General features: G+C 39.2%; 2 protein-coding genes and 1 pseudogene across 2 annotated transcripts; all 3 read left to right on the forward strand.

Moving 5' to 3' along the window:
* Nucleotides 1-2,423: 2,423 nt before the first annotated feature.
* Nucleotides 2,424-6,017, forward strand: LOC109004377 (putative leucine-rich repeat receptor-like serine/threonine-protein kinase At2g24130). Its single transcript, XM_018982910.2, has 2 exons — nucleotides 2,424-5,220; nucleotides 5,589-6,017. The coding sequence occupies exons 1-2, from the start codon at nucleotides 2,475-2,477 to the stop codon at nucleotides 5,945-5,947; spliced, it is 3,105 nt and encodes a 1,034-aa protein (XP_018838455.1). The 5' UTR covers nucleotides 2,424-2,474; the 3' UTR covers nucleotides 5,948-6,017.
* Nucleotides 6,018-8,618: 2,601 nt separating this feature from the next.
* LOC109004372 lies at nucleotides 8,619-14,628 on the forward strand (annotated as a pseudogene).
* A 6,895-nt stretch (nucleotides 14,629-21,523) lies between these two features.
* Nucleotides 21,524-22,243, forward strand: LOC118349225. The gene has a single exon (XM_035692852.1). The coding sequence runs from the start codon at nucleotides 21,524-21,526 to the stop codon at nucleotides 22,241-22,243; it is 720 nt and encodes a 239-aa protein (XP_035548745.1).
* Nucleotides 22,244-22,498: the final 255 nt, after the last annotated feature.

The raw sequence follows: 22,498 nt of genomic DNA on the forward strand, positions 1-22,498 counted from the left end.
TGATATGAATGTAGTAAAGCATGTAATTGTCCCGAACTCTGAACTGCCTCTCAAAGTCTGAAATGATTAAAACCAGATCTACCTCTCAAAGTCTGAAGAAGAGCTTGTATGGCCTGAAACAAGCTCCTATGCAATGGTACAAGAAATTTGACAGTTTCATGTGCAGTGCCGAGTACATCAGATGTTAGGTAGATCACTGCTGCTATGTCAGGCAGTTTGACAATTCTTACATTATTTTTTTGTTGTATGTTGATGACATGCTTATTGCAGGGGCTAGTATTGAAGATCAATAATCTGAAGAAGCAGATGTCAGAGTATTTTGCAATGAAGGATTTGGAAGCTACAAAACAAATCATTCGCATGAGAATTGTCAGAGACAGAGTCAGAGGCACGTTGAGACTCTCACAAGCTGAGTATGTGCGAAAGGTACTCAACAAGTTTAATATGGACAAGGCCAAGACAGTTGGCACACCCTTGGGTAGTCACTTCAGACTTAGCAAGGATTAGTCACCAAAGTCAGAAGAGGAACAAGACAATATGAGTAAGGTCCCTTATGCCTCAGCTATTGGTTCACTTATGTATGCTATGGTCTGCACTAGACCAGATATTGCCCATGCTGTGGGAGTTGTGAGTAGATACATGAGTAATCCTGAAAAACAACATTGGGAAGCAGTGAAGTGGATTTTGAGGTACCTAAAGGGCTCCTCAGAAACGTGCTTATGTTTCTCAAGAGAGGGCTTAGAGGTGCATGGCTATGTTGATGCTGATTTAGCTTGAGACACTGATAGCAGAAAAAGTACCACAGGGTTTGTTTATACTTTGGGTGGTACTGCAGTTTCATGGGGTTCTAATTTACAGAAGATAATTTCTTTATCTACTACAGAAGCTGAGTATATTGCAGTTTCAGAAGCTGCAAAGGAGATGGTTTGGATACAGGGCTTCTTGGAGGAATTGGGTAAGAAGAATCAGAAGAGCACTCTTTACAGTGACAGTAGAAGTGCCAAATTCATTGCCAATAATCCAGTATTTCATTCCAGAACTAAGCACATTCAAATCAGGTATCACTTTATACGATCATTGTTAGATGATGGACAGTTGCTACTTGAGAAAATTTGTGGAAGTAAGAACCCTGCTGATATGTTGACAAAGGGTGTTACACTTGAGAAACTGAAGTTGTGAACAACTTCAGTTGGTCTTCTAGCATGAAGACATGAGCAGTGAGTTGCAGAGGTGGAGGATATCATGTTTGAGACAGATGGCGATACTGTGGGTGTAGTAGTCTCCAAGTGGGAGAATTGTTGAGAATTTGAAGTCTGGTTACATCGCTCGAGCGAAGCATCTAGCCGCTTGAGCGAACACAAGTCAGAGAGTTTACTCAAAGGTAGCTCGACAGACCACTCGAGCAAAAGCCAAGTCTGAGAGTTCGCTCGACACCGCACGACACATGGCTCGAGCGAACACAAGTCAAAGAGTTCGCTCGAAGAGCCTCTCGTCACATGGCTCGAGCAGTTGTGGGAAGTAGGTTCGCTCGATGCGGGCTCGACACACCGCTTGAGCGAACTTCACTAATTCTGTTTTGATTTAGGTTTCCGCCGCATGTCATATAAAAGGGTTTTTTGTTTTTGGCTTGCACTGTGTAGCGTGAACAGTAGCCGTCCTATACATTGTAGTGTGATTCCTCAAGAAATTAAAATCCTCTATAGCTCCCGTGGACGTAGGCAATTTGCCGAACGAAGTAAATACTATGTCGTGTGTGATTGCTTGTTTTATCGTATTTAAATTTACTTTATTGTCATCATTTTTCACAATAAAATCTATGTGAGTGGAAGAATTTTCAGAAGATGATAAATATACTTGACATTGATACTTTTTTCAAATAAACGAAAGCAATTTCTCTAGAGATTCACATGAAAATGAATCTATTAATGACGTTATCTTACATGCATCCACAATAAACAAGAGATTGAAGGTATTCTGTTCAAGTGGAAAGGTGGCGATTGCGTCTCAAATAAGTTGTAACAGAGCAAGCGTTCAGCAAGCACACAACAAATTCCAGTTTAATAAATTGGCTACGTATCTTTTCCTTTTTCTGTTAGAACTTCTCTATTTTTTGTTTTTCCACCCTTTCCTTCAGATAAGAAATTAAATGGAAATAAATCTCTCAGCTAAAAACGATCAGAGTTTCTACATACGTCACATCTGATGGCATTTTACATTTATCAAAATGTTATATGACTGGAAGTATGATTCATGGAAGTCATAATTGAAATTTGAAACACAAAAGCCTTAAATTCCAGCTAGAACACAAAAGTCTGGGTTTCGCATTTAATACATGTACCAACTACGTACCAACATTCACATTGAAGTCAAAATTAAAGTGAAATCGGTTAAGAATTTGATAATTTTTTCCCAAGTATCTTAAAGAGAAGCCTCCACAAACACAAGAACATAAGCCAACAAGAGAGATAAAGAGTATGGAGTGCAATCAGATGACCTATATCATCAAAGCAAAGATTTTGTTAATCTTATTCGTCTCTCGTGTTCTTCCATCAGCATCTGCATCTGTCTGTGAAGATCTAACCGATTGCCTAGCTCTTCTGAAGTTCAAAGAAGCCATAACAAGTGATCCCAAGAGTTATCTCCAAGATTGGAACAAAGCCAATTCCTTGTGCAACTGGACTGGTATTACATGCCATCCACATCTCGAAGATCGTGTCATTGCTCTTGAGCTCATTAACATGGGCTTACAGGGAACTATTTCACCATTCCTATCCAATCTTTCCCTTCTCAGCACCCTGTCTTTGTACAACAACCGTTTCCATGGAGAAATCCCAACTACCTTGGGAAGGCTTTCGAAATTAGCATCTTTGAATCTCTACATAAACCTGCTTGAAGGTAACATACCACCCTCACTTCAAGGCTGTCAAAGCTTGAAAATCTTGGATTTGAGTAGCAACTATCTATCTAGAATTCCGAAAGAACTTGGGTGGATGAAGAACCTGATGCACTTGGCTCTCTCTGAAAACAGCCTCACTGGAGTCATACCATCATTTCTATCAAACCTGACAGGCCTAATAAAATTAGAGTTGGCCGCAAATTTCTTCACTGGGAAGATCCCTCCACAGCTTGGAGCTCTCGCAAAGATGGAGATTTTGTACTTACACATTAACTCTCTTGAGGGAACGATACCTAACTCGTTGAGTAACTGCACCGCATTACGTGAAATTTCGATGATTCAGAATCTTTTAATTGGAGACATCCCTTCAGAATTGGGTGAAAAGCTCCAAAACTTGCAAAAGTTGTACTTGATGAATAACAGTCTCTCTGGGAAAATTCCAGTGGCCCTCTCAAATCTTTCCCATCTGACACTCCTTGATCTGAGCATGAACAACTTCAGTGGGGAAGTTCCACAGGAGTTGGGGAAGTTAAAGAACCTTGAGATTCTTTACCTTCATAGCAATAACCTTGGAGGCAGATTTGGCAACTCTTCCCTCAGTTTCTTAACAGCACTCACGAACTATTCGTTTCTGAAGAAATTGCACTTGGGTTCATGTTCGTTCACAGGAAATCTACCTGATTCCGTCGGCGCTCTTTCAAAAGAACTTTATTACTTCAACATTTTGAATAACATAGTAACAGGAGAGATTCCAGGAAGTATAGGCAATTTGAGCGGCCTTGTGCGCTTAACTTTGCAGTACAACTTTTTGGATGGAAGAATACCCGCAACACTCGGAAAGCTTTGGCAGTTGCAGACGTTAGGCTTGGGAAAAAACAGGCTTTTTGGGCTAATTCCCGAGGACATGGGGAACATGACTAATCTTGGTTTGCTGGATGCTAGTGATAATTTGCTTAACGGGTCGATTCCCTTTACACTTGGTAATCTCTCTCAACTAAGGTATCTTTTCTTGTCTCACAACCACTTGTCAGGAAACCTTCCCATTGAACTCACCCGATGTTCTCTTATGATGCTTCTTGATTTATCCTTCAATGCCCTAAGTGGGTCAATTCCCAGAGAGATCAGCAGCTTTTCCAAGTTGTCTCTCTCACTCAACTTGTCAAACAATAACTTTCAAGGAGAGGTGCCTGCAGGAATAGGGCAATTGGTATATGTGTTGGCAATAGACTTGTCAGAGAATAGGCTTTCCGGTGCCATACCAAGTTTAATTGGAAGTTGCATATCATTGGAGCATTTGAACCTGTCCCATAACATGCTTGATGGTACAATCCCCGAGGCCTTGAAGCTGATCACGCATCTGAAAGTGCTGGACTTGGCTCACAATCAATTAACTGGTGATTTTCCATTATGGATCATTAATGGCCAATTTCTCATGAATCTTAATTTATCCTACAATAGTTTGACGGGTGAAGTTCCAAACACTATAAGGTTCAATAGAAGCTCGTTCATGGGAAATTTGGGGTTGTGTGGTGGCTCTGATCTACTTGGTCTTCCTCGTTGTGAAGCTCAGAAGCAAAAGAAAAAGAGAATCAAAAAGTTCTACCATGTCTTAACAATTACATTGAGTTGTACCCTATTATTTTTTGTGTTGGTTGCTGTCTTTGTTTACCGTTTCTTCTTCAAGAAAGAAACTGTAAATCTATCACGTTCAAAACTAATGTCTTCTCGAATAAACTTTGGAAACCGAACTTTTACTCAAAGGGAACTTGAAATTGCAACAGCTGAGTTCGATGAGGCAAACTTATTGGGAAGGGGAAGCTATGGATCAGTTTATAAAGCAATCATTGACGATGGAAATTCTGTTGTGGCGGTAAAGGTTTTGCATGGAGAGTCTATTCAGAGTTTGAAAAATTGTAAAAGAGAATGCCAGATATTATCTGGAATCAAGCACCGCAATCTGGTTAGAATGATTGGATCCGCCTGGAGTTCACAGTTCATGGCTATAGTTTTGGAGTATGTGGGCAATGGGAACTTGGAACAACATCTTTATCCGAATGGATCAGAGATAGGCAGCTGTAACTTGAAATTGAGAGACAGGCTGGGAATAGCTATAGATGTTGCCCATGGATTGGAATATCTACACGAGTATTGTTTAGATCAAGTCATACATTGTGATCTGAAGCCACAAAATGTGCTTTTGGACACTGATATGGTCGCTCATGTTGCAGATTTTGGGGTTGGAAAACTCATTTTAGCTGACAAACTAAGAGAACATGTTAGCACAACAGATTTCCTACGAGGATCAATTGGTTATATACCCCCAGGTGTGCATGTGATGAGCTATGATGATGTCGTTTCTTTATATTCCACGTCTATAGTAAATGATTTCGATTATTTTCTTTCTACTCAAGAAAGCTTTTCATCTCATAATTCTTTCCAACATATTTTCATTTCTAAGCTAACTTAAGTCAATTTTCAAAGTAGTGTTACTTCAAAATTTGTTTAGATTTCTCAAGCAGATTACTGTCAAAATAGGGTCCATTACGACAAGATCTATGTGAACAAGAATCCTAAACAACATATCGTTCCTAAGATGAAAAAATTTGTCAAGGCCCCAAAATTGTTTACACAGTAACTTATGATCTAAATTGTGAAACACTTTCCGCTAACGATTCCAGTTGCTTTGAAACAGAATATGGACTGGGAATTGAAGTTTCCACTAGAGGAGACGTATATAGTTTTGGTATCATGCTGCTAGAGATGATGACTCGAAAGAAGCCCACAAGCGAATTGTTTTTAGATGGGGCTGATCTCAGGAATTGGGTGGATTCTGCATTTCCAGATCATATTATGGATGTTCTGGACACCTCATTAAAGCAGGAGGCAAATTCAGGGGATTCAAGGTGTGCTTTACAAAGGTTTGAGCAATGCTGCGTGGAAATGCTTGACTCAGGGTTGATGTGCACACAGGAGAATCCACAAAAACGACCACTCATGTCTTCGGTGGCACAAAGGCTGGAGAATATTCAGAAGGAACAAGGATATTGTTAGGGGATTGTAAAATACTCATATTATAATAGAATTGCCTTTCAAATAACACGTGGATGTATGCCCTATGACAAACCACGAAAATCTGTTTATCTTTATCTCTATTTACATTTCTTGTATTTATTTTCTATTTAACGCTATGGATGTATGTACTTGCACCGTACCACTGCTCTAGACTGCCATCGTGGACTTTAGACCACAACCTCAAGACCTGGACCACCTCAGTGGGTCGGGAATAACTATATCTCTCGTTTTGGCCTAGTGTACAATTTTTTGTATTAACAGTTCGCGTCATTTGTGGGATCGACTTATTCTCTACACTGGAAGTTGGAGAATAATGATTTTCCAACTTACAAAATCATCTTCAAAGGAGTAGATAAATTTTCTCTTAGATAAGTATTCTCAAATTTTTCACCTCTTATTTTCATTTCATTAGTAACACTTCAACTACAAAAATTGGGTGAGTGCACATTTCCTCGCCGATACGGTTAAAAGCACTACACACTAAGCGCACAGTGCATAAAACACTTCAATTGCTAGCTTTTCACGCTTGGGAAGAAAGTTTCTAGGCCAGGCAAGAATAAGCTTACGGTGCATTAATTGCAAAGTATTGTGGCATGCACTGTGTGTAGAATGCATGCATAGTGCCAGCCGTGAGCCCACTGTTGTTGCTAGCGGCCACCACGTGGTTCGTCGACGCCTTTTGCCATTGTTGTAGTGGTTCCTAACCACTACGACCGAGTATAAGGCGGTCCATAACCACACATGCTGTGAACATAATGTGCACCCAAGAGCTCACATTGGCTAGCCGTGAGCCCGATGTTGCTACAAGAGGTCGTGCCGCCCATGAGTTGGCAGGGCAACCACCGGCTACCACCAAGACTGCAAGTGATTTTTGTTAATGGCAGTGTGTTCCTTGGCCCTAGTCCATTCCTCGACCATAGCTCGACCACCCATTGGTCGACCATGCACGCGAGCAACCATCCTGCCATGCACACTGGCGGGCAACCGCTTGCTCAGCCAGAGTGGGTTCCTTGGTCATGGGTTCCCTGACCACAACGTTACCCAGCCATGGAGAGTCCCTCGTCCCCACAAGTTCCTCAGCCAACAGGTCCCCCGGCCACACAGCTCTTTAGCAACGAAGTTGCTGAGACACGAAGTTCTAGTGCTTGAAAGTCTAGGATATTCAACCAGTAAGTTTTCCATTTTCTCAAGAAAGGATTCTCAATGAATTATGTTAGATATTTCTGAGTTTTAGATTCATGGGGAGCTACCTAGTTGGATTTGGAGACTTCTCTATCTTCGAATTTTGAATCTTTCTCATAATTGTCTAGAGACTTTAGATGTGAATTTAAACTCTCAGACTTCCCAAACCAGGTTGAATATCCTAGACCTTCACTCCAACCAACTCCAAGGGCAACTTTCAACTCTTCCACTGAATTTTCAAAACTTCAAACCCACTCTCTCCCATCAAAACCCGCTCTATATTTTCTTCTATGTTTCAAGGAATAAATTTGACGGGACTATTCCTACGTCACTGTGCAATGCTACCAATCTTAATGCTATAGACTTGTCCCATAATCACTTGACTGTCACGATTTCCCAATGCTTAATTTAAATGAGTAAACATCAAACGGTGATGGATTTAGGGGGAAACAATCTTATTGGAGTAATTCTTGATTCCTTTTCAGATCACCACTCATGTTATTTACAAACTTTGGTTCTGAATGGAAATCAATTGGAAGGAGAGCTACCAAAATTCCTAGCCAAGTGCAATACATATTTGGAGGTTATGGACGTCGGGAACAACCGCATTCAGGATACCTTCCCATGTTGTTTGAAGAACATGGACAGATTGCAAGTCCTTATTTTGCGATATAACCACTTATCTAAAAATTATTTGCTTTTGCTTATGGAGGACTTCATGCATACCTACAAAAACAATTAAAATAGATTTTCTTGGTACCCATGTTCTTTGGGTTATTCATTTATTAATATTAGAAGAAACAAGATTTTTAGGTACCCATATGACCCTAATAGTCATTGTATGTTTTCTTCTAATAGGACAAGCATAATAATTATGACCATTTCTATTACAAAAATTGCAGATAGCATGTGACATATACTAAGAACTTGAGTGATTGTAATAGTATCTTTCTTTGAAAAAATTTCTTTTATCAAAAGAATTTTTAGCACTCGACTTTGATTTAGAATGATTATTAAAGAAGATTTTATAAGATTTTTATTTTTGTTTTGGCATGTATCCCAAGCCTGCCTTGTCAAAAACACATATTTGACTACCAAGAAGTTTTTCAAAGTTTCTTTTTCTGTTTGTAAATTTTTCAACAATCTTTTCTAAATCAGTCACTTTCCTTTTTAACTCTTGATTTTCATCTTTCGAAATGATGTTTTCTTTTCTTAAAATATCAATTTCGTTTGTCAAAGAATAATTTTTCTTTTTCAAAGTAATACATTTGATACTTAATTTCTCAAGTTTCTCATTTACCTCTTCTAAGATATCTTGCAATTCCGCATATGAATGATTTTTAATATTGTCAAGATTTGTTACCTTAATGTCGTCTTTAGCCTTAATGAGTTTTGTAATCTGTTGAATTTGGTGGAGAAAAAAGTGTCCGATGAGGAGAATGGGATGCTTTGTGCGGCGCCATCCGAGATGGAAGTTAGACAAGCCATATTCTCTATCCCAAAAAATAGCAGTCTGGGCCCTGATGGCTTTGGGTCCAAATTCTATATGTCGTGTTGGGAGATTATTAAGGAGGATGTCATAGATGCCGCATGGGAATTTTTCAGAGGTGCTCCTCTATCCAGGTTTTATTCTTCATCATTTATTGTTTTGATCCCGAAAGTGCCTGAACCGATGAGTTTTGATAAATTTCATCCTATAAGTCTTTATTTAGTGGCTTATAAGATTTTTTCCAAGATACTTGTTAATGGACTAACAAGTGTTATTGATAAAGTGGTATCGCATGAACAAGGGGCGTTTATTCTGAGACATAGTATTTTTGAGCATATTACTTTGGCACAGGAAATGGTACACTTTTTGAATAAGAAAATTTTCGGTGGAAACGTGATGGTAAAAATAGATATGGCTAAGGCTTATGATAGGATGAAGTGAGGAGGTTTTCTGGGCCTTTGGTTTTTCAGAGAGGTTCTATGATTTGATTGAAAATTGCATCAAGTCGCCTTGGTACTCTATTATGATGAATGGAACGTTTATAGGCATCTTCCAATCTTCCAGGGGTTTAAAGCAAGGGGACTTGCTCTCTCCATATTTGTTTATTGTCATGGAGGAAATTTTGATGAGGCTTCTGAGGAAAAATTTTGAGCAAGGGAGGATTGGCAGGTATCATCACCCAATTGGTGCTCCATTGATTTCCAATCTTCTATATGCGGATGACACGTACTTATTTTTGCTAATGGGGGGAAACGATCCACCAAAAATCTTATGCATACACTTGAGTTATATGAAAAATGGTAGGGGCAGAAAATGAGCAAGGAGAGGTCAACGCTCTTCGCATCTAAGAGGATTGCACCAAATTAGAAGAGGATATTATTGAGAATTACGGGTTTTAAGGAATGTAATTATCCTGTGACGTATTTGGGAGTTCCCTTGAACTCGGGCAGGTTGACTACTAGAATATTTAATTTTCCTATTTAGTTTCCTTTGGTTTGTTCTTATAGGCTTGTTTTGATCGGCGTTTTATTTGTTTTTCTTGATTGATTGATGGGTTTGTATTTGGGAGGTTTTTAATTCTTTATTGTAAACTCTCAGATACGTTGGTTGTAACCAAGGTATTTCTCTATCATCAGCGAGGGTGTTTTTAATAAATTTGGGACGGAACTACTAAATTGGGGCTACCGGCTCTTCGATTAAAAAAAAAAAAATCCAATGCCTCTGAGCTTCGAAAAAGAGATTGGGCTCTCTCATGTCAAACTTTTAAATTGGAGTGGTTCTATTGTGTTTGATGGCTCCACCTTTGAAGCTTACCGAAATTTTCTAGGGTGGCTTGTAATCTTGATCTGGGTTTTATTGAGTTTACACCAATTGTCTTTTTCAGGTTGAGAGGCATATTTGGAGGTTGAGTACTGCTAGGGTGCCGCCTTACAACGATTGTTGGACGTGTTTCTTAAGTAAAATTCTCTTTTTTAATTTATTTTTATTTTCTTATTCATATATTTTTTAACATTTTAAAAAAATATAAAAAAAATTATTAATACACTAACAGCCATTTATTTAATCAATATACAAAAAAAAATTAAAAAAAATTAAATACATAAACGATCAAAATTAAAAAAAAAAATTAAAGAGATCGATTATCATTATTTTTCGGTGGTTACGGTGGTGTTATTGTTGGTAACTTCTGGATGCTTACGTTTTGCTCATGTTAATTTCGGTAGCCGGAGGACAAAGTCTTCCCTTTCTCTAGCTTGTTTTTTTTTTTTTAATCACATAACCTATTACGTTTCACGACCACATCAAGTGAAATGAATGAGGCGATAGATTTTTTCTTTTAATTTTATAATTTATTTATTTATTTTTCATTAAATGCACTTTTTAGTAGGCTTCAATGCATTTTTTAAAAAGAAAAATGAAAAATGATCGGCCGAGTTTGGATACAAGACTAATTTTGACTCATCTTATTTAATTATTATAATTTTTTAAAATTTTTATATAAAATATAATAAATAATTCAACTTTTTCAAATCTTAAAATAATAATATTATTAAAAAAATAATATTTTAACAATATTTTATTTAACTTTTAATTTTTATTTCAACTCATCTTATCTTAACTCATTATCCAAATCGCACCTTCAAGTCAGAGATTGTCATCTATATATTGGCCAATAGATAAATTTTTGAGTAATGCTACATAACCTCTCTAATCTCTATACATTATATTTTTTAAAATTTTTAAAATTTTTTTTAAATTTTTTTTGAGTTTATTTTTTTTGAAATAATTTAATTTTTTTATTCATTATTTATATATTAAATATTTGATGAAAGAAAAAAATAATACAAATTAAAAAATATATTGTGTGTGAAAGTTGGAAAGATCGTGTAGATTTTTCCTAAAATTTTTAGCTAAAGCTCTGTCCTTCCCATAAGGGCCCTTCACTTCCAACTCTGCATTCGTCTGTACAGAGTTTGGGGTCTACACAAGAAATGGTAAAAACAAATTAAGATGACCAATTTAAATACTTCTTAGTATGCGTACGTGCATCACACATGTAGGCACATGAGTTATTTGTTAAAAAAATAAAAAAGAATATAGAAACCTAATTTAGAATGAAAGTGAAAGAACACTAGGATTACCATGGTCATATTAGGATGGGCATAACTCCCCTTGGAGGATATAGAGCTGGGCAATGGAACTGGGGTTCAATAGAGTGGGATCAAATAGGGCTGAACAAAAAGCACGTGTGTTCGACCCGACCCAAAAACCAACCCGTTTGCACAAAAATGGTACTAGAATTGGCCAATCCGTTTCCTTCTTTTTTCAAGTATTACCCGTTACCGATTTTAAAAACTCAAAATCCTCTCTTATGCCAAAACCTCTGCCCCTTTCTCACAACTCCAAAAGGCAACTTCACTCTCTCGCAACTCACACTCTCTTGCAACTCGCACTCAGTCACTCTACAACCATCGAAGGTAAGGTTACTGTGGGTGTACCTTCTATGCAGCCTGTCTTTGCACAGCAACCGTTTCCATGGAGAAATCCCAACTACCTTGGGAAGGCTTTCGAAATTAGCATATTTGAATCTCAGCACAAACCTGCTTGAAGGTAACATACCACCCTCACTTCAAGGCTGTCAAAACTTGAAAATCTTGGATTTGAATATCAACAATCTATCTGGAATTCCAAAAGAACTTGGGTGGATGAAGAACCTGACGCACTTGTCTCTCTCGATAAACAACCTCACTGGAGTCATACCATCATTTCTATCAAACCTGACAGGCCTAATAAAATTAGAGTTGGCCGTAAATTTCTTCACTGGGAAGATCCCTCCACAGCTTGGAGCTCTCGCAAAGATGGAGATTTTGTACTTACACACTAACTTTCATGAGGGAACAATACCTAACTCGTTGAGTAACTGCACCGCATTACGTAAAATTTCGATGGTTGATAATCTTTTAAGTGGAGACATCCCTCTAGAATTGGGTGGAAAGCTCCAAAACTTGCAGAAGTTGTACTTGCTAAATAACAAACTCTCTAGGAAAATTCCAGTGACCCTCACGTATCTTTCCCGTCTGACACTTCTTGATCTTAGCGTGAACAACTTCAGTGGAGAAGTTCCACAGGAGTTGGGGAAGTTAAAGAACCTTGAGATTCTTTACCTTCATACCAATAACCTGGGAGGCAGATCTGACAACTCTTCCCTTAGTTTCTTAACAGCACTCACAAACTGTTCATTTCTAAAGAAATTGCACTTGGGCTCATGTTTGTTCACAGGAAATCTACCTGATTCCGTTAGGCTTGGGAAAAAAAGGCTTTTTGGGCTAATTCCCGAGGACATGGGGAACATGACTAATCTTGGTTCGCTGGATGCTAGTGATAATTTGCTTAATGGGTCGATTCCCTTTACACTTGGTAATCTCTCTAAACTGAGGTATCTTTTCTTGTCTCACAACCACTTGTCAGGAAACCTTCCCGTTGAACTCACCCGATGTTCTCTTATGATGCTTCTTGATTTATCCTTCAATGCCCTAAGTGGGTCAATTCCCAGAGAGATCAGCAGCTTTTCCAAGTTGTCTCTCACACTCAACTTGTCAAACAATAACTTTCAAGGAGAGGTGCCTGCAAGCATCGGGCAACTGGTATATGTGTTGGCAATAGACTTATCAGAGAATAGGCTTTCCGTGGCCATACTAAGTTTAATTGGAAGTTGCATATCATTGGAGCATTTGAACTTGTCCCATAACATGCTTGACGGTATAATCCCTGAGGCCTTGAAGCTGATCATGCATCTTAAAGTGCTGGACTTGGCTCACAATCAACTAACTGGTGATTTTCCAATATGGATCATTAATGGTCAATTTCTCATGAATCTTAATTTATCCTACAATAGTTTGACAGGAGAAGTTCCAAATACTATAAGGTTCAATAGAAGTTCGTTCATGGGGAATTTGGGGTTGTGTGGTGGCTCTGATCTACTTGGTCTTCCTCGTTGTGAAGCTCAGAAGCAAAAGAAAAAGAGAAATAAAAAGTTCTACTATGTCTTAGCAATTACATTGAGCTGTACCCTATTATTTTTTGTGTTGGTTGTTGTCTTTGCTTACCGTTTCTTCTTCAAGAAAGCAACTGTAAATCTATCACATTCAAAACTAATGTTTTCTCGAATAAACTTTGGAAACCGAACTTTTACTCAAAGGGAACTTGAAATTGCAACAACTGAGTTCGATGAGGCAAACTTACTGGGAAGGGGAAGCTATGGATCAGTTTATAAAGCAATCATTGACGATGGAAATTCTGTTGTGGCGGTAAAGGTTTTGCATAGAGAGTCTATTCAGAGTTTGAAAAACTATAAAAGAGAATGTCAGATATTTTCTGGAATCAAGCATCGCAATCTGGTTAGAATGATTGGATCCGCCTGGAGTTCACAGTTCATTGCTATAGTTCTGGAGTATGTGGGCAATGGGAACTTGGAACAACATCTTTATCCGAATGGATCAGAGATAGGCAGCTGTAACTTGAAATTGAGAGACAGGCTGGGAATAGCTATAGATGTTGCCCATGGATTGGAATATCTACACGAGTATTGTTTAGATCAAGTCATACATTGTGATCTGAAGCCACAAAATGTGCTTCTGGACACTGATATGGTCGCTCATGTTGCAGATTTTGGGGTTGGAAAACTCATTTTAGCTGACAAACTAAGAGATCATGTTAGCACAACAGATTTCCTACGAGGATCAATTGGTTATATACCCCCAGGTGTGCATGTGATGAGCTATGATGATGTCGTTTCTTTATATTCCTCGTCTATAGTAAATGATTTCGATTATTTTCTTTCTACTCAAGAAAGCTTTTCATCTCATAATTCTTCTCGACATATTTTCATTTCTAAGCAAAAATAAGTCAATTTTCAAAGTAATGTTACTTCAAAATTTTTTTAGATTTCTCAAGCAGATTACTGTCAAAATAGGGTCCATTACGACAAGATCTATGTGAACAAGAATCCTAAACAACATATCGTTCCTAAGATGAAAATATTTGTCAAGGCCTCAAAATTGTTTACACAGTAACTTATGAACTAAATTGTGAAACACTTTCCGCTAACGATTCCAGTTGCTTTGAAACAGAATATGGACAGGGAATTGAAGTTTCCACTAGAGGAGACGTATATAGTTTTGGTATCATGCTGCTAGAGATGATGACTCAAAAGATGCCCACAAGCGAATTGTTTTCAGATGGGGTTGATCTCAGGAATTGGGTGGATTCTGCATTTCCATATCATATTATGGATGTTCTGGACACCTCATTAAAGCAGGAGGCAAATTCAGGGGATTCAAGCTATGCTTTACAATGGTTTTAGCAATGCTGCGTGGAAATGCTTGACTCAGGGTTGATGTGCACACAGGAGAATCCACAAAAACGACCACTCATGTCTTCGGTGGCACAAAGGCTGGAGAATATTCGAAAGGAACAAGGATATTGTTAGGGGAAAATCTCCTAGCCCATATGGCCTCTCTGCCTAGCCCAAAGGGCCATGATAAAGCAATATAGAGGAGGCAAGGAGAGGACAAGAAAATGCAAGTGTCAGATGGAAAAAAGGGAGGTGATGGGAAAGAGAGAAAAATGTCAGATGCTCAGTAAAGCCAGGCGGAAAGAAAGGGATGAAGTGACATAAAGCTGACCTTCTCACCAACTATTGACAAAGGCCACAACAAAAGGGATCTGAGATTTGAGGGAGGGGAAAGGCGACTATTACGAGATTACATAGCGTCATCTTCAATCAGAGATGAAGTGACATAAAGCTGACTTTCTCACCAACCATGGACAAAGGCCACAACAAAAGGGATCTGAGATTTGAGGGAGGGGAATGGTGACTTTTACAAGAATACATAGCATCATCTTCAACCGGATGACGAAGGCTCCAGAAAAAGGATCTTTTGCAGAAAAGAGGTATTCAACCTCCATTGTACATAAAGAAATAAGAAACTGTAAAATACTCATTTTATAGTAGATTTGCCTTTCAAATGACCTGTGGACGTAGGCCCTGTAGCGAACAACATAAATATGTGTATTTTCATTTCTATTTACATTTTCTGTAATTATTTTCTATTCACTACTATGGATGTACGTACATGTATCGTACCACAGCTCCAGACTGCCATCGTGGGCTTTAGACCGCAACCTTAAGACCTAGACCACCTCAATGGGCTGAAAGTGACTCTTTCTCCCATTTCGTCCTATTGTGCGATTTTTGGCATTAACAGTTGGTGTCGTATGTGGAATCGACTTATTCTCTACACTGCAAGCTAGAGAATAATGATTTTCCAACTTACGAGACTGTCTCCGAAGGAGCAAAGAAATTTTTCCTTAAATAAGTATTCTCATTTTTTCACTTCTTATTTTTATTTCACTAGTAACATTGTTACAAAAATTGGGAGAGTGCACCTTTCTTTACCCATGCTGTTAAGAGCACTGCACACTAAGTGCACAGTGCATAAAACACTTCAACTGCTTTCTTTTCACGCCTGGGAAGAAAGTTTCTCTACTAGGCAAGATTAAGCTTACTGTGCATTAAATGCACAGTACTGTGGCATGCACAGTGCATGTGCACTGTTCGTAGAACGCATGCACCCATTGTGCATGGCATGCACAAGGGCAATACGGGTGCACATTACCGTGCACATAGGAGGCTCACGACGGCCAACCGTGAGCTCGACATGGTGGCTCCCAACACCTTCTACCATTGCCCTACGACCATGCATGCGATGGTCCACAACCTCACATGTCGTGCACATAATGTACACCCAGGAGCTCACGGTAGCTAGCCGTGAGCCCATTATCGTTGTCAGCGGCCACCATGTGGATCGTTGGCGCCTTTTGCCATCGTTGTAGTGGTCCCTGACCACTATGACCGAGTACGCAGTGGTCCATAGCCACGCATGTCGTGCACATAAATGTGCACCCAAGAGCTTACATCTTCTAACCGTGAGCCCGATGTTGCTACATGCGGTCGTGGTGCGCCCAAGCTGGCGTGGCAACCACCGACTACCACCAAGACCGGTAGTGATTTTTGTAACTGGTGGGGTGTTTCGTGGCCCCAAACCACAACTCGGCCACCCGTTGCTCAACCATGCACGTGAGCAACCATCCTGCCATGCACACTGATGGGCAACCGCTTGCTTAGCCAAAGTGGTTCCTCGATCATGGGTCCCTTGACCACAACGTTACCCAACCATGGAGAGTCCCTCGGCCACACAAGTTCCTTCGCCCGGCCACACAGCTCTTCAGCAACGGAGTTCTCAGACACGAAGTTCCTCAGCCACGAATTTCCTCGGCCATTTTCAAAACTACTCTGCTATGGATTCCTCAGCCACAATGTTGCACAGCCACCACCTTTCCTTGGCCAGTAAAAGTTGCCTGACCACGAGTAACTCAATCACCTCCCCTTTGGCGGCTATAGGAATGTTGCCATCACAGCATCATGGAGCATGGCCTATCTGTATGCTAGCAAGAGTCTCGTGATCAACCCGTGCACATTCCATGGCTCAATAGGCCTTGCAACACAAGTGTATTCTGGAGCTGCATACAGATCTCAAACTTTTTGACCCTATGGTGAGCACTGAACATTTCTGGGTTACGAAAGTTTCAGTCTCTTAATAGTGTGGAGTACAGGCTTGAGCCCTGCTATGAGAACATATTACAGATTGAGTTGCATCTCCCACGTGATCAAAGCTATAAAGTATCTTCTGATCGAGTTATATGGTGCTCCATGGATTTCTAAGAAAGACTTGCACCCTTCAGACAATGCATCGGTCATTAGGAGATGTGATTCATGCAAATAAAGCAAAAAGGATTAAAAAAAAAAAAGAAACAACAACAACAATCGGCAATAGACAATCTCAATCAAGCAAAAATCGGAAATGTCTTCTAAATCACCCTGGTTTGTCTCTCTCAAAATTTGCTATGTGAATTTCATTTTTACTAACAAATTTGGTTTTTGAAGACTTTTCCCACCAAAACTTCTTGAGGTTCCACGAGAATCCTAGTATCAGCACACTTTAGGAACATACTTTGTTGGAAATCACCAGCATGGTACGAGAAAAACCCCTCCTGGGCACTGCCCGGGTGCCTTAAATTTGTTTCCATCGGAATGGATAACTCAGTATCGTAGGCACCCCAAATCTTCATCATTGCCAAAGTATGGTAGCCCATGAGTCGCACCTGCGCAACTCAAACATTTGCCATGCTCTAGCAAAAAGATTCAGTCTGCAAATCTCACACTTGTGATTTGGATTATTTACACTAACTGGTTTGGCTTTTTAGTTCAGTCGAGCATCTCTTTTAACAAAGTCGAGTCCCTTGACTCACTGCGAACAACGGCGATGATAGTCCCTTGACTACTTTGACCCTCTCGCACAAAGTTGAGTCCATTGACCCACTGTGAACAATGATGATGACAATCCCTTGAAAGCTTTGACCCTCACACACAAATCTGAGTCCCTTGACTCACCACGAGCTATGGGTGGTGACAGTCCCTTGACTGCTCGACCCTTGCGTACTAAGCCGAGTTCTTTGACTCACCGCGAACAATGGCGATGACAGTCCCTTGATTGCTTCGACCCTTGTGTACAAAACCGAGTCTCTTGACTTGCCACAAACTATAGGCAAAAACAATCCCTTGACTGCCCAATCCTAGCATACAAAGTTGAGTCCCTTGACTCGCCATGAACAACGAGCAATGACAGTCTCTTGACTTCTCGACCCTCGCGCAAATGAAAATTCGAGCTACGTGGTTGCACTTAGCACGGTCGAGTAAATCTCCCGCCTAGCTCTCCAAGCCAAGCTCCGCGCTTGTGCCTAGTGAGGTCGAGTACGTCTCCCTCCAGCTCTCCAAGTCGAGCTTCACACTTTCGCCTCACGCAGCCAAGAAAATCTCTCGCCTAGCTCTCCAAGCCAAGCTTCGTGCTCGAAAATCTTCATTGCTTAACACAAACAAACAGAAAACCAGGGACTAGTTCTCGAGTTTGTTCTGCGATCAATCTCTCTCACAATTCAACTAGAAGATTCACGAGGTCTTCTTGTTAAGCAAGTCGACCTTAAGAATTGCGGGTATTTGTTAGGGGGAAAAATTCCTCTGGCCAATATGGCATCCCAGACCTAGTCCAAAAGGCCACCATCAAGGAGTAGAGAAGAGACAAAGAGGTGACAAGTAAGTGTTAGATGGAAAAAAGGGAGGTGACGAGAGAGAGAGAGAGAGAGAGAGAGAGAGAGAGAGAGAGAGAGAGAGAGAGAGAGAGAGAGAGAGAGAGAAGAAGAAGAAGAAGAAGAAGAAGAAGAAGAAGAAGAAGAAGAAGAATAAGAAGTTAAGACACTCAGTAAAGCCAGGAGGAAAGAAAGGGATGAAGCGATATAAAGCTAACTTTTTCACCATCCACTGGTAGAGGCCACAATAAAAGGGATTGAGATATGAGGGAGGGGAAGAGCGACTATTACAAGAACACAGAGCATCATCTTCAACCGGATGATGAGAGCTCCAGAGAATGGATCTTCTCTAGAAAAGAGGTCTCTGACCTTCATTGTATAGACATAAATGAGAGATCATGAGAATTTGTAAACTCAGCCCTTTTATCGAGGAATTTTTTTTCTTTTTTATCTCTCCTCACCATTGCTTTCTTAAGACAAGATCAATAGCAAATGAATAAGAGATAGAAAACTCACGCATTCCAACTCACACAACAACCTTATCTTGCTTCCAACTTCAATCTTCTCTCTGTCTTAGTCCTCTCAGCAGAAAAGATGCTAGGGTAATTTATAAGGAAATACTATTGGCCATTTATCGGAAGAAAAGGAGTTGATGTTTGTAAACAACCTCATTGGCACACTTGGATTCCGCAACTCCATATTTGCTTGTTCGGGCTATGTTCGGTAAGTGAAGAAATCTCATATTACTTCATTGTTATTCATTACTATTTATAAATTTTTCACAAAATTATTCTCTACTTTTGATCTTGTTCCACTGCATAAAAAGATGGTTACCTAAAATGAAAGGTGTTTTGCGTATTTTTATGGGGTTGTTTTTCAACAATGCTAAGGTTTTTTTCCGGCATTCTTTTTTGAAACCATCTATTGCTGCTTGTTCTGAAACCAAATTTCAGAATTAAGTTTTCACGGTACAGAACATCTAATCTGTGAAAGTGCAATCTCATACGTTGTCACATCCATGCATCTAGAGTATCGTCATTAGCTATGAGTTTTCTTCTTCTTTAATTGGATTTTGACGACCTTCTAATTTTGATCCTCCATGGCCACATAAAGCCCGTCATTGGTCATATCTCCATATTTGATGCTCTATTTGCTATGTTCCCAACACCATTTTAAATTTTAAATTTCAAAGTTCTTCGTCCCAAATTTAAAGGGAGGTGTTGGAACTTGGAATATTATGTTAGAATATCACCATACCTAGAAAATATTTATATCATTCTAGTAAATATGGTAATATGAATTATTATTTTCCATATTTAGTTTATTGTATAAATCAATCAATACAAATTAGTAACATTGATTGATTGTATCTCCATTATTTTTCTAGCCTCATTCTCCTATTGTAATATATTGTTGAGGAATAATCCCACATTGACTGTGGACAAGGTCTTGGGCATGTTTATAAGCAATGAGCAATCATCTCTTGTACAACCGGTTTTATGAGATGAGTTAGGCCCATTAATTTCATCATGGTATCAGAGCCTGCCACAGGACGAATGTGGGCCTACACTACTTATCCTGTGACAAGGACCAGAAAAAATACTGGCCTGCACGTGAGGGAGGGTGTTAATCCCACATTGACTGTGGACAAGGTCTTGGGCATGTTTAAAAGCAATGAGCAATCCTCTCTTGTACAACCGGTTTTATGAGATGAGTTAAGCCTATTAATTTCATCACATATGTTATGTATTCAAATACTAGAAAACAATAAAGATGTGCCCTCAAAATCTTTATCAATTTCTCTCTTTCTCACTTCTCTTTTATATATTTTATTTTATTTTTATTTTTTACAATTTTGATATGGCCTCGATGTAACCTGCACAAAATAAAAGATGAAGAACATGAGGGTTTTTTTTTTCCGAAGATTTCTATTCATCATCTTACACAACACACATCATACATAATTTTTTTTTTTTTTCTTATCAAATATATGTTGTATGGATGATGAGTAAAAGAATACAATTAGTTTGAAAAAATTAAATTTTAAAAAAAATTAAAAAATTTTAAAAAATATGAAAAATAAAAGTCTGATGTGTAATATGTGGGGAGATGATGAATAGAAAAGATTTTTTTTTTTTTTAGTGTCCGAAGGTTACAGATATTTGGCAAAGTCAAACGATGGCTCGAGGGTTTCTGAATTAGATGGGGGCAGGTGTAGGAGTTGCTTTCTTCCCTTCTTTTTTCTTATTTATGTTGTGAACACTGACAACACTCAGCTTTTTCAACTATTTATGAAATTTATTGACTTACTTCTGGAATTTGATTGAGCTTCAAACGGTATTTTAGTAATGATACACTCACAATTATATTTTATAAATTTATGCATTAATATGAGGTATATTTCATTTAAAACATAACCATATAAATGATTGTGAAAAAGATTGAGACCTTTCGCAAACAAATCTTTTGGATCATGTGTATATATATGGAATGGAATAATAGTTTAAAGTGGTCCTTTTGTAATCAACTATAAAATAAATCTATAAGTTTTTTAGTCATTTTATTAGTGATATCGTTAAATATTAAGATAGTCTTTCTAGTTTGCCTTTTGGACATTATATAAATCGATATATTATAATTTTCAATTTGAGAAATAATATTTGTAGTCGTGAATGTGCAAGCGTCGTGCAGTCGTTTTGAAAAAAATGAATAAATATGAGACCCACATGAAAAGAAATTAATTTTTTTTTTAATTGTAGACCCTATTCTTTTTTCAAAGCGACTGCACGACGTTTGCGCATTCTACGACTGTATGTAGCATTACTCATATCATGTTTACACTAATAAATGAGTGACAAGTGTACAAATATGTATTTTTTAAAATCATTTTTTTTTATACATGGAAGGGGGGATTCGATCCTGAGTTCTATTAGTGAGAAATCAAAGTGTTGTCAATTGATCTTAAGAAGTGCTGATGTTTCAATTTCAAATTGACAGACTAGGCAAGTATTGTCTTGCACCACTTTCCTTTTCAGCAAGTTATCCATAGTAGGCAAGCTTTCATTGCAGGCCCTCCATATCAAAGCACGTGTTAGGAAATGCTCCAAGAACTGCTGAGGCCTTCTTGAGAACTCTTCTTGAGTTTTAATCTGAAAAGGTGCAAGGGTACGTGAGGCTGCATGGCAGCTGGAGAGGGTGGCACCGGTCGGCCTTCCTTTGCCGATCTGGTGAGTGCAGTCCCTCAACCTATTCCGGAGATGGTTCTTGCACCCAGGATTCCAAAGGTGCTGGATGGTGAGGTTTATTTTCAGTTTACCAAAGAAGAAATAGCAAGATCAGCGGAACCTTTCCGATATTCTGTTGTTCTCAAGTTCTTGAAGAATCGTCCGTCATTGGATACGGTGAGGGCTTTCATTCACAATCGATGGGGACTTACAGCCACTCCAGTAGTTTCTGCTATGAGGAGACCGCGAAATGTGTTTGTTCGTATGTCTAATGATGTGGATTTTACCAAAGCATTATCACGGGAGGTTTGTGAAATAAATGGGATATTCTACCGTGTCTTCAGATGGTCTCCTGAGTTCAATGAGGATGCCGAACCCTCAAGGGTTCCGGTGTGGATTTCTTTGCCGGGGCTTCCTCCAAACTTTTATCAAGAATCCTTCTTGAAGATGTTGATGGCACCGATTGGAACGTTTATTAGACGTGACAATCCGACGAGGTGCGCTACTAGAACGGATGGAGCACGGCTTTGTGTGGAAGTGGATGCTGCAAAACCTCCTTTGTCGCATTTCTGGATTGGAGTGCCTGGAATTTCCTCTAGCCAAAAGCAAGAAATATTGTATGAAACACTTCCGGCTTTTTGTTCGTCATGCAAGATGCAGGGTCATGATGTTTGAACTTGTAATCCCGGAAAAGCTGGTAAGAAAGGGGGGAGAAAAGAGAGTATGAAAGGTTTGTTGGATGATCAAGAGGTAGCTCCGAATGAAGATAAGGTTGAAACTCCTTTGCTGGTTCTTGAAGATAAAGAAACAGAGGATGTGGTGGTGGAAAAGGAGACGGAAGCAGTAGGTGTAGTTCAGGTGCAATTGGATGCCGAGAAGGAAGTGTTGCCAATGCAGGTGGCAGACCAATTGGTGCAGGTGGATTCTGAG

Source organism: Juglans regia, chromosome 8 (assembly GCF_001411555.2).
Source record: "Juglans regia cultivar Chandler chromosome 8, Walnut 2.0, whole genome shotgun sequence".
Classification (NCBI taxonomy): Eukaryota; Viridiplantae; Streptophyta; class Magnoliopsida; order Fagales; family Juglandaceae; genus Juglans; species Juglans regia.

Excerpts from the sequence above, each read along its gene's own strand:
- LOC118349225 (XM_035692852.1), top strand. The coding sequence starts at position 21,524 with ATGGCAGCTGGAGAGGGTGGCACCGGTCGGCCTTCCTTTGCCGATCTG.
- LOC109004377 (XM_018982910.2), top strand. The coding sequence starts at position 2,475 with ATGGAGTGCAATCAGATGACCTATATCATCAAAGCAAAGATTTTGTTA. Across the intron at positions 5,221-5,588 it reads AATTGGTTATATACCCCCAG|AATATGGACTGGGAATTGAA; the intron begins GTGTGCATGTGA and ends GCTTTGAAACAG.